This window comes from Lates calcarifer, linkage group LG10, assembly GCF_001640805.2.
Source record: "Lates calcarifer isolate ASB-BC8 linkage group LG10, TLL_Latcal_v3, whole genome shotgun sequence".
Taxonomy (NCBI): Eukaryota; Metazoa; Chordata; class Actinopteri; family Centropomidae; genus Lates; species Lates calcarifer.
In genome coordinates, this window is record NC_066842.1 from 9739495 (window position 1) to 9751097 (window position 11603).

Below are 11603 nucleotides of genomic sequence, written 5' to 3' on the forward strand. Positions count from 1 at the left end.
GACTAAAGAGATTATTCAGTTATAAAAATACTTATACTGGTGCATAATTCAGTGTTTGACTTTGTTTAAAAAAAGGACACCTTCCCACAATAAAGTTAATTTATAACCCAAGGTAAATGTGTTTAATGCAGTGCTCTCATTGGAGAGAAACTTCTGTCTCTATCCATGTAGGTAGAGATGTCAAGATTTTGTAGGGCTCTAAGGGCTCTAAGGCATTTAAAGCTGTATTATACCATTCCTCCAAGCCACCCTTGTAGACAGCTTGTGGTCCTTTGCACATTTACCCTCTATCTGGACAGCATCTCGATACATCTTCTGTGGCTGTCAGAATTTTAATCTCAGCTGCCAAAAATGGACTGCAGTTTCAGTTCTTCTGCTCCTTAATTCAGCCTCTCTTCATTCATCCTTTTCAGTTCACTCAATAATTCATTGTTTTACATAAGCCATATCTTGTTCTCATTTCAAGATCTGACCTTTCTTTCATCATCAAGGTTTGATGTTTTTGGTTTCACAACTAAAGTTAATATGCATGTTGTTGAGATCATCTGTACAGAAACAAAACTACTTTTGAACTTTAAAGAGTAAGGTAGGACCTCTTAAAGTCTTTTATTCTGACAGGATGCCACTTGTTAGGAAAGCATGTCTCTACTCTAGTTGACTGAATACAGATCAGAGTCTCTTAATTTATCTTAAAATGTCACCTTCGACAGCAAGAGAACCATGCGGGAGTACCGGTGGCTCTCGGCGGAGACCTCATCATCAAAGGTGGTTTCAATCATGACAGGTGCTTTCAATAATGAAGAAGTGATTGGCCCATTGGCTGTTGCTAGGCAACTGCATCAGCATTACTATGGCAAGTCAAGAAGCACTGGTAGGGAGATTCAAAGGGAGAGACATGCAAGGGTATTTTAGCATGTTAGAGAAATGTGTAATTTACCAGTACATGCAGTGAGGTGTGTCTTAATGCTTAATCACAGATTTTGATGGGGTCATGTTGGAGCATATCAACATTCAAGGGGCCACAGTGTCATCGCTGTAGCTTTGCATCATTTATAAGAATGTCACGCAGTGCATGTGTTCGCTTTATACCTCAGACAGCCCAGAGATGTGACAATAAAAGCAGGGAAGAAAGATTTGCCTGTTTACTTTTCTCTGGATGGTAAGGTTGTCAAATAATTGGTCACTTTTCTGCATGAAATGAACAAGGATGTGAAGGTAGACAGCAAGACTGAAAAACATCCTGTATCATTTCAGCCTTGATGTAGCAATGTATGCATATGCAGTAATATTACAAAGGATGCACAGTGGACCCACCATGGTACACTTGAATTTACTGTTTGAAAACCATTTAAGCCTGCTGTTTTATGACTAATCTAATTGACAGTCTATTTCATCTGATAATTAACATAATTTAGCCTGAGGCTAATGTCTCATCACAGTCATTCTGAGCATGCACTGATTCATTAAGTATAAAAAACAAGCTTACAAGTGTCTCATGGATTTTCCCATCAAACTTTATAACTAGTTAAGAAGAGAAAAGATGATGGAATAATTGTAGGTGAGAACATTTTTAAGGAATTGGGTGATAGAAGAGCAAAGCCCTCAAAAACCTTAAAATATGTAACTTATTAAATTGGTGATGTCCTCCAGTTGTTAATTTTGTCTCACCAGCAGTCTAAAATCCCAAAGGTATAAAATATAAACTGTCATGAAAGATAAAAGCAGCAAATTATCATATTTGAGATGTTGAAACCAGCAAGTGCTTGGTATTTTTTTACTGGGTAACTGACTAAATTGATTTATCGGTTGGAGAAATTATGATCAGTTGAACTGACTATCGACTTTTTTTTTTTTTTTACTTTACAGCCTCAAATATAGTTGAATCAATTCCTCTCTGACTGAGCTGTTACTAAATGGACCATACAATATCCCCTAAAATTCATTCCAGGGCTTTTCTATCAGAGTGTTTAAGCATATATAGTTGTTTATGATATTGTCCACTCAATGGACTTTCTTTGTTTACAGTCTGTTCTGTTGTGCAGCCTAGCTGTGCAGCATAGTCTCTCTAAGAAAACCAGAGTATTTTCAGTATTTACTTGATGCTTACCTTGTGCCTCTAACTGTGATGATACACTTCCAATTTGTTGGAAAACTGAGCACTTTGTGTTGTTTCCTAGCTGCACTGATTGTTTTTTTCCCTTGTCCTGGGGACAGAACTCTGTTAGACGTGTTGTCCTCATCCTCAGGAGAGTGGTTCAATAATTGCTCTTGTTTTACTTCTCTAGAGAATTGCCCTGTGGAGTAGCCATCAATTTTTAGACAGGCTGTCCCATTGTCTGTGTGTGTGTGTGTGTGTGTGTGTGTGTGTGTGTGTGTATGTTTATGCATGCTTTTTTGCCTCAAGTTGAACCACAGTGGATGTTACATTATTAAGTCGAAGATGATTTCTCTGTATTTGACGATTGCTTGTCCCCTTTGAATCCACAGGCACTTCATTAACACAGTTGAAATACAAATTAATTGCAATAAATGTTTTATGAACATGCACGTTTTTAATACTGAATATCTACTCAAACAGATGCAGGTGAAAGCAGGAACCACTGCTTTATTAAGATTTAAAAATGTTTTGAACTCCCTGAGTTGCAAAGCATAAGCAGAGTTCTTTTTTTACAGTTCCTCAGATATGAAACACATCTTTTATCACTTGAAAAACTAACAAAGCTGGCTGGCTGAGCACCAATGAAACTTTAGTCTGTTTTAATCACAACAGTGGGTATAAAAATAAATCATATTGACAGCTTAAAGCAAGAAACTGTGATGAAAGTGAGAAGAAAGTAGATGATGAAATCACTGTTGGAGTAAAGGGCCAATGAGGAGCCATTTCAAGCTAGACATAGATATGTCTGTAGCCAAGGTTAGGGCATATTGCTGTGTAGACAATACAAGCTGACATCAAAACCACCTTCCACTTACTGAGTCACATGTTGCCAGTGGAACTTGATCGATATGGACAGTGAGACCTTCAGTCTTCAGAAGCCCCAGCTCCATTTACATGTGTGTGTGTAAAGCAATAGTCCATGTCACTATCAGATGTATTAGCTCTTTGAGCAGGCACCTGCGTCTGTTGGCCTCCCGGCAAACCTACAGGACATCTGGCTCCTGCTTCCAGTCTGACTTAAGAGGAAGGTTTTATGGGCTGTTTGTATTTGCTTGACCCATGTTATGTAATTGTGTTGCATAAGTCTAGGCCTCAAGGGGATTATTTGTAGATTGGTATATACCTCTTCCTCCCTGTGCTACAGATCAGTGTCTTCTTCGGAGAGACGGGTAATAATAGAGAAAATACTCAACTGGTGTTTTTTACATAGTGGAAAATAGTAACTCAAAATTAGAATCTTCAATCTTCTTTCCCCCTCGTTCTCGGTTTCATTTATTAATACATCCCCTCCAGCAATACTACTAAGCACACAATGCTTGCCTTCCCAATTTCTCTAACTGCGTACTTCTCTTTCCATTTCTTTGTCAGGTGTGTGCACCATGGCGTCTAAACCTCACCCTCCTCTGATGAAGAAGCACAGTCAGACAGACTTAATAAGCCGTCTGAAGAGCCGGAAGATCCTTGGGGTCGGTGGTGAGGATGATGATGGCGAAGTGCATCGCTCAAAGGTCATATTACTTCACGTGTTCATTTTTATTCAGTATGGGGAATAATGCAGACAAAAAGCTTGTGCATTAACAGCTTAGTTAACAGCTTAGTTATGAATGTAAGCACACGTGTTAAGTAATCATCAGTCAAATGGATAATAATAATGCAAATGCATACACAAAAATGGCACTCAACCACACATGCATTCATTATCTTGAGAAGAACTATGGATTCCCTTTAAAAGCCACAATGGGCTGTTAATTGGCTCATCACTCTCGTGGTGTCCCATTGTGTGCATTTGCTCCTCATGCTTCAGTGAATCTAGAGCACGTAATCCCATGAGCTCCCCACAGCTCGCACTGAGATGTGACTGGCTCCTCTGGGAGACTCCCTGCCTTTTGCAACTGAATGTATTGCACTTCTGCCTCCCATACATTTGCACATTCGTATGGACGCTGTACAACGATGTGTACAGCAGAACACAACAGCACACATGCTGGTTCATACTAGTAGACAGAAAAACACTTGTCATATTTCATCCATGTGGAGCAGCTCAGTTGCAGTCTGACAATAATATCTTGTTCCATTTTAGAGGACTCAAATATCAAGATTCCACTGATTTTTTTTTTCTTTTTAAATCAGATAGCATTAGAATTAGCATAGGCAGAGCAAACTGTTCCTCACTGAAATATTAATCAGGCAAGTGGGAGCAGGGAACAGAACAGAAGGGAGCAGGCATACGGTGGCGGCTGATAGCTTGTGATGAGATGTCGGCCCCCTTTTTCTCAGCCCTCCTGAGTGTTTGTTTTCTCTCTTAATGTTTTAGCAAGGAGCCTAACCCAGACATCTGCCACTTAGATCCCTCTCACAGAGAGTTCTAATGAAGACAGATACATGTACTGACAAAGAGAGAGGAACTCTTAGTGCCTTGACATCCATGCCAACAGGACTTATTGAGCTCTTGAGGTTAGATATTTACTGTAACGACTGTAATCGTGCAAAGTACAGTAAGACAATACTCGGCCTAATGCGGCCTATTGTATGTGCTGTTTTGAAAAGTTTGTTTCCTTATCGAACTGTGACATTGACCCTAATTTAGAAATTAAATTGTTGCCCTTACATTATAATTGTTTACTCACGCTCCTTCATTGTGTTGTTACTTGAGTTGTTCCATTTATCCTTGCCACGAGTGTTTGTGGTAAAGAGGCCCATGGGACCTAAACGTAAGGTTAGCTGCATTGCAAGAGTTCGTTTATTCCTGTGGTTCCTATAAACAAAGAAGGGAAGTGCTCCTGTGGCCCCCCAACTGTTTCTTCCTGCTTCTTTTACTGCATAGAGATAAGAATAGGTTTCCTATTACTTATACTTGAGTGAGATGGAGGCTTTGTATTTGTGCTACTGTACGTGAGTGCAGCTGTGCAAGAGATATTGCCTCTTTTGCCAGTGGTGTTACTGACAGCTTGTTAAACCAACTGGTGCGCTAAGGTCTTGTACCAACAACCAAGCTCTGAAGGCATGAACTCAGGCCTTCATAAATAAGACATACAGCAATGTTTTGTAAAAACTTTGTGTCCCAGAGGATCACCACTGAGACACATCAAACTGTGAGTGCTATCTACTTAATGTGTCTGTGCAAACTGACAATATCCATCAGATGAGATGTGCAAATGACAAATTTTAGGCTGGTGGATAACAGATTCTGTTTCTCCTGAATATTTTTCATGCTCTCTGGCTGCATTTTGTTTACTGAACATAGCTGACTGAGTGATTGATGACAAAGCCAGGCCATGCAGCTGTGATTAAGCGTCCTCTCTCTGCAAACAGCATTGTGTATTTCTTCCTTTTCCTGTTTCTCCCTCTCTCCCCCAACTCCCTTCCGTCCTATTCCCCCCCAAGTCAGCCCTGTGCCATCAGTTGACGCTCAGTTGCCTTTGAGTATTTCTCATGCCAGTCATGAATATTTATGTGTTCCTGTCAAAAACAGCTCCTGAAACCATGGCACAGGAAGGCTGATTCACCTGGTCACATGATCACAGCTGGCACAGACATATTCATGCACAGGCACTTCAGCTGCAGCGTGAGGAGGGATATAATTGGTCTAGTGTGTAACTCTTTATCTTAATATTTTTAGCTTCAAGGGAGTCGTTTCTTAAGGATTCTGCTTTGAGATCAAAACCAGCAGCAGCCATGGGCAAGAAGCAGTATTTAAGATAAAAAAAAAAATCAGTAACAGAGATTGCCTTTTACCCCATTTTACTGACGACACACTGAATGCTTCCATATCATTATCTCTTGTTTTTTGTCATAAAATGCTAGTTCTACAAGGCTAGTAAAAAGAGGCTTTGTGATCCATTGGCATTGCTCGTTCTGTGTGTGTATCTATTAAAAGTTTGCTGTAGATGCACACATGCACTGGAGTGATGTGTGTAACCGTTATTGTGCTGTGAGAGTAAAGCTCAGATTATTATCACATCATTAATAAAGATAAGTCACATATAATGGCAATAACTTGACAGTTGTTTCCTTTTGCAGTGAATGTTTTTATTGTTATTGTCATAATTCATAATAGTTTTGACCTTAACCTCTCTTAAAAACATGAGGTCATTACTCATGATTTAATGGGGCAGTGGTTTTTGAAAATGGTCCAGCTGCTCTGCGTAGTAAAATTTACATGGCGCAGAATGATAAAAGGCAAAACCCTTGAAAACCTTTGTCCTGATCTTTCCAGTATACAACATGAATAATTTTTGCTTCATTCACTTTGACATTTCACGGGCTCATCAAGCAGAAAACTACTTTCCAATTGATAGTGAGTTTCCTGCCAACAGCCCTAGCCAGAAAATCTTCTCTGCCTTGGTGGTTTTCATGCTCCAGTGTATTTTTAGTTTCAGTGATGCTGTGTCTGACTGCAACACAAGAACAGTTTTTGAGGGAAGAGATGTTTAATGAAGAAGGGAAATAATTGATGTTAGGGGAATGATAGGACCTGAAGGCTTCAACTTCCCAACCAACCAACAATTGTAATTTCTCTGTGGGTTACTGTCCGTTCAGGCAGAAAACTGGGTTTATTTTTCCTACTTACCCTCTGTGTGGTTGTCTGGGACAGTTTGTTTACCTCCATATCCCTGTGTATTTGAAGTCTGACTCTGAGTTTGTCAGCATTTCTAAGTCTGTATCCCCCTGTAACATGCTAAATGCTCTCCCTCTGAACTATCTCTGTTGATTTTTCCATATATTTGCAGACATACACTGCATGTACAGATGCACATACAGTAGATTGGGTCTTCTTAACTAATGCAAGAGATAGGAATTTAAAAAGATCTACAGTTCTTCAGTGCACATTATGTAAGGAATACTGAATAGTGTTTTGTCCCACTGATTTTGGATTTGTATAGAGATCTTGCTTTTTTTTTTTTTTTTTGCATCCTATGCTGTGGACATTAATCTTTTCAGTATTCTTTTTATTAATTACTTAAATGCTGATTATATAAAATGTCAGAAAATTGTTTCTCATAGTGAGAGGTTATGTCTTCAGATTGCTTGTTTTGTCTGACCAACTGTCTGAAACAGCAATGATATAAAACAGACTAAAGTAGCAAATCCTTACAGTTTTGAAGCTGGAACCAGTCAGTGTTAGGCATTTTGCTTGATAGATGTTTAATCAATCTTCAAATGTGTCTTAAAATGTATTGACTACTTGTTTCAACACTACATAATACCAACCCTTATACAGCCATAGATTACTGTCCACCATGCTGGTAATATAAGACTGAACAGAAAAGGAGCCACAGCACATATTTGAACGCTTTAAATTTATGTTGAGAGAGGTCCATCTGAATATATTAGTGCCTCATGGAGCATAGCTAGAAAATCAAGTTCTTAGCATTCTAGCATTTTTTAGCATCTGTGATAAGTGATGCTTATCCTGATAGATAGTACCAGCGAAACACTTGGGTGTGTCTTTTCAATATTACTGTATGACAACATTGATTCTGTGTGGCATTTCATGAAATATTAACTGTTATCTGTCCTTGTATTCAACTGGCATGAACAATTGGTTACTAAGAGACAATGAGGCACACTTAGTTTTCAATTTGTCAACATATTCTCCCACTATCTGCTTCAGGCTTTCAGGATCATAAATTGAGTATTGCGTGATGCTTGTGTTGCTAAGGTTAAGTTAATTTGTAGGAAATAAGGTTTTTCGTCTGCCTTAAACCTGGTAGTTGGTTATTCATTCAGAAATTCACTGCAAGATGTTGTTATGACATACCCTCTTAATCTTCAGGGGGTGATTAAGGAGGTGGAGACATTTACAGCCTATAATTAACATCTTAATAGGTCCTTCTCTGACACTCATCTTTTCTCCTCTCTCCACCACTTTCTTTAATGTGTTTTTTTTCTGGTAGCTTGCCACAGATGTGTTGCCAACATTAAATTCACCTCCACGGAGAGCACTTGATTCTTGGTTATGTGGTGCTTTGTTGAAGGTTGTCATAATAGATTTCTGTTAAGATGACATGCTTGCTGTTACATTTCCCTTCTCATAACTCACTTCCTTCTTTTGTCATGCCCTGTTCGCTCACAGATCAGTCAGATGCTCGGAAACGAGATGAAGTTTGCAGTGCGAGAACCTATCGGGCTGAGGTGAGATTTCAGCTGCTCTGAGCATCTCGCAGTTAACACAGCAGACTGTGTGTGGACTGTGTGTCACTTCCAGTAAAGTTCAACATCTTGTAAACTCTGAGAAAACAAATGTAGAATCAGTATTGGTTGTAGGAAGGATGCAATATGTCATATCCTGTCTTTCTTCTTAGGGTGTGGATACTCATCTCAGCAGTGGGGTTTACAGTTATGGCCCTGATGGTAAGTGTCTCATAAATTATCAACAGTGAAGAAGTTGTTGGACCCTCATAACTTCAAAAGACTTCAATCAATTTTGTATAATCTCTGTCAATATAAGATTTTGCACAGTTAGGAGGGAGAAAAAGGACTCTTTAGAAATAAGAAAAAGCATGTTATTAACCCAGCAGTGTGGTGAAGAACATCTGAAGAAACAGCTTTGTCTTTGTCAGCCTTATCACCTAAATGCTCAGTCTCCTCAGTGTTCAGGCCACACACAGCAACTCTAATTCACAAACAGGAAGACTTTGTCAATACTGCTGCATTTTTGGGCCATTATGGTGGCATCTGGGGAAGACAGAATGCTGTTGTGTTGATATGACAGAGCTGTGTTGTGCTTTTGTTTTCTTACACAGGCCCTGGTGTTTCCTAACCAGCTATATGAGGTTGTTTTTGAAGATGAGCTCCCCACGACTAGCATCTCTGTTCGCCTTTATGGAGGAGCGCTGCTTAGTAAGTCTTCAGTCCTAAGATATGACAAAGACAGATAATAAATGCATAAGGCTATTCATGCATCCTCATGTATAGCTGCAGTACAGTGAGTACACTGCATATAATGGAGAAGTACATTCACAGTCCTGCAATGATGCTGAGATGTGATGTTTTGATATATATATTTATATACTTGCTAAAAATACGCACGGACTGCTGGTCTCTTGTGATAATTTCTAATGCATTCATTGCAGTTCACACGTGAGTATTCAGATAATGTACAAAAACCTCTTGCTGCAAAATCATTCCTTTAGGCTACAAACAGAGGCTGTATAATTTGATTCAGTTCTGTGTATCTACAGTTCACTATGAGGGCATGACAGGGGTACAGAGACCAATTCTGCAGAATACTCACATCAGTGGCTCCAGTCGCCTCTGTTTCTGTGGCCTCATATATCAGGTCTAAATCTGGTGGGAACACAGTGGGGGATGGCAGAACAGTATATGTACTGTACGTGTGTGTGTGTGTATGTGTGGGTCTGATCTGAAAGGAGGCAGTGTGCTACTTCTACATTCAAATTTTGTAGCTCAATCACTCAATCATGCATTAAATTGAGCTTTTTTTTTTGCTCCTCCGTGCCACACCATCAACAGGAGACAATTGATGCTCATAAGGTAATTATGGCATTTACGCTTTGCTCCCCTCTTGTGGAGGAATTATATTGGAGCTGTAAGCACTTATTTTAATGGCCTTAGTGTGTGACAAACTGTCAGGCAAGTCGGTGAGTCAGTTAGTGATTACAAGGCTTGCGATGGCTCTGTGACAGAGAGGCAGGTAACACATGGTTCATTGCTTGATGGGAAAGCAAGCCAGGAAAGCAACAAAAGAATGATGAGTGAGAGCAAAGACTTATATATATTCATATATTCACTAAATTTTGCCAGATCCTCACTTCGTCAGACCGTGACATATGACATGACAGAACATCAATTCCTAGACTTATATAGACATAGGAACACAAAATATTTCATCTGTCTAATTCTAATTTCATCTGTCCTCCTCCTTCCTCACAGGACATTATGGGAATACTAACAAGAAACCACAATTTATACTCTAATACCCTGTATGCATATCTTGATAAAGCTTAACAATATGAAATCAGAACAAATCAAAAATAACCCACTGTGTGATTACTGCATTGCCTGAAGAGACATAAAACCTTAAAAACACGGCACTGTGGAGGAAGATATGAATGAACCAGTTTTCAATCTCATAGGGCCAACAAAGGACTGGCTTCTTTATTTTAAATGTCAGCAGGGCTGTGGGGATTAGCAGAGAAAAAAAAGTGATGTCTTACAAGACAAGGAGAGGTAAAGGGGGTGAAGGATGGGGTCTCATCTGCCACACAGATGGAACCTGGCAGGGAGGGGATACAGTCCATCAGCCCTCCCACCTTTCTGCCCACCCCTGCTCGTTTCCATAGCCTCACTGGTGTGTGTGTGTGTGGGTGGGTGGGTGGAGTGAAATACAGGAAAATGGAACAGTAAGAATGGCACGCAGTGAAATGATTTAGCACAGGCTTTTATCAGAATCAATGAGTCAGAGCATTCAGCAGAATCAATCAAGCCAATTATCATCGTGTGTACATGTCATAGATTACAGTTTGAATACAGCTGAACGTCAGTTGTTGTAGTTTTGTTGGTGGAATTACTGTTGGACGTGTAGGAGTCTTCTTTGCTGAGTGGCCTCTTTTTTTCCGTTTTCATTCCCATGCCCTTGGGCCTATAAATTTGCTTTTGTCATATCCTTTTCCAGGCCTGGCCCTCATCATGTGGAATGGTCTATACACAGCAGAGAAGATCATCATCCAGTGGACTCTGCTCAGTGAAGCCTGCTACTTTGCTGTCCAGTTTCTAGGTGATTACACCTTCCCAGCACATCATTTTACAGTCCTAGTCATGTCTTTTTGCCCCTAGCTGTTAGAATTACAGAGACCCCTCTTTTCTATCTCACTTATTGACTTGAGTTTTCTGAGTTGAAACAAACCATTAGTCAGAATTAATTTCTACCAGTGCATCATATGTGGTGATACTGCCCTCTTGTGTTGAGTAAGTGGAGCCACATCCTTGGATAGGATAGGTTCACACTTTTTCAAGCCTTACAACAAGACGCACATATGTACCTTGAAACAGTACAACCATTCCTCCTGTCTGCATCGGACCTGAACATCCCTTATTCTAAAGCAATTTTAACACAAGTGATGGTGGACAAATTCCATAGTCCTGGTTCTGTGGAAAAATTACTTCTTAAGCTGAAGAAATCCAAATTCCCTCTTTGTTTTTATGATTTTATCCAGATATCTATGCTTATATCATATCCTCTTAGCGTCTTGTTTTTATTTGATTATTCCTGTGTTTTTATTCTGTGTTATTATTTGATAGCAAAGTTGATTCTATAAATAAGCTGATTTCACTTGACTTTTGTCCATTCACGTCACAAAGCTGCAATTCATCACATGCATTTATTGCACAGTTTGACATGCATCAAACTGATATTGTACAGTCTGACACAGATTGATTTTATTAAAATCATCTCACAGTGTGACATGTAACAAACTTGCAT

The 11603-nt window shown here is 39.5% G+C and overlaps 1 protein-coding gene across 1 annotated transcript in view; it reads left to right on the top strand.

Annotated features, from left to right (window-relative positions):
• Positions 1-11603, top strand: part of tp53i11b (tumor protein p53 inducible protein 11b) — a 32766-nt gene that overhangs the window by 18245 nt on the left and 2918 nt on the right. The window contains exons 3-7 of the mRNA XM_018666432.1: positions 3527-3666; positions 8235-8293; positions 8464-8512; positions 8905-9001; positions 10797-10898. Coding sequence (XP_018521948.1) covers positions 3538-3666; positions 8235-8293; positions 8464-8512; positions 8905-9001; positions 10797-10898 — 436 coding nt within the window. The 5' untranslated portion in view covers positions 3527-3537. The remainder of the gene's footprint in view (positions 1-3526; positions 3667-8234; positions 8294-8463; positions 8513-8904; positions 9002-10796; positions 10899-11603) is intronic.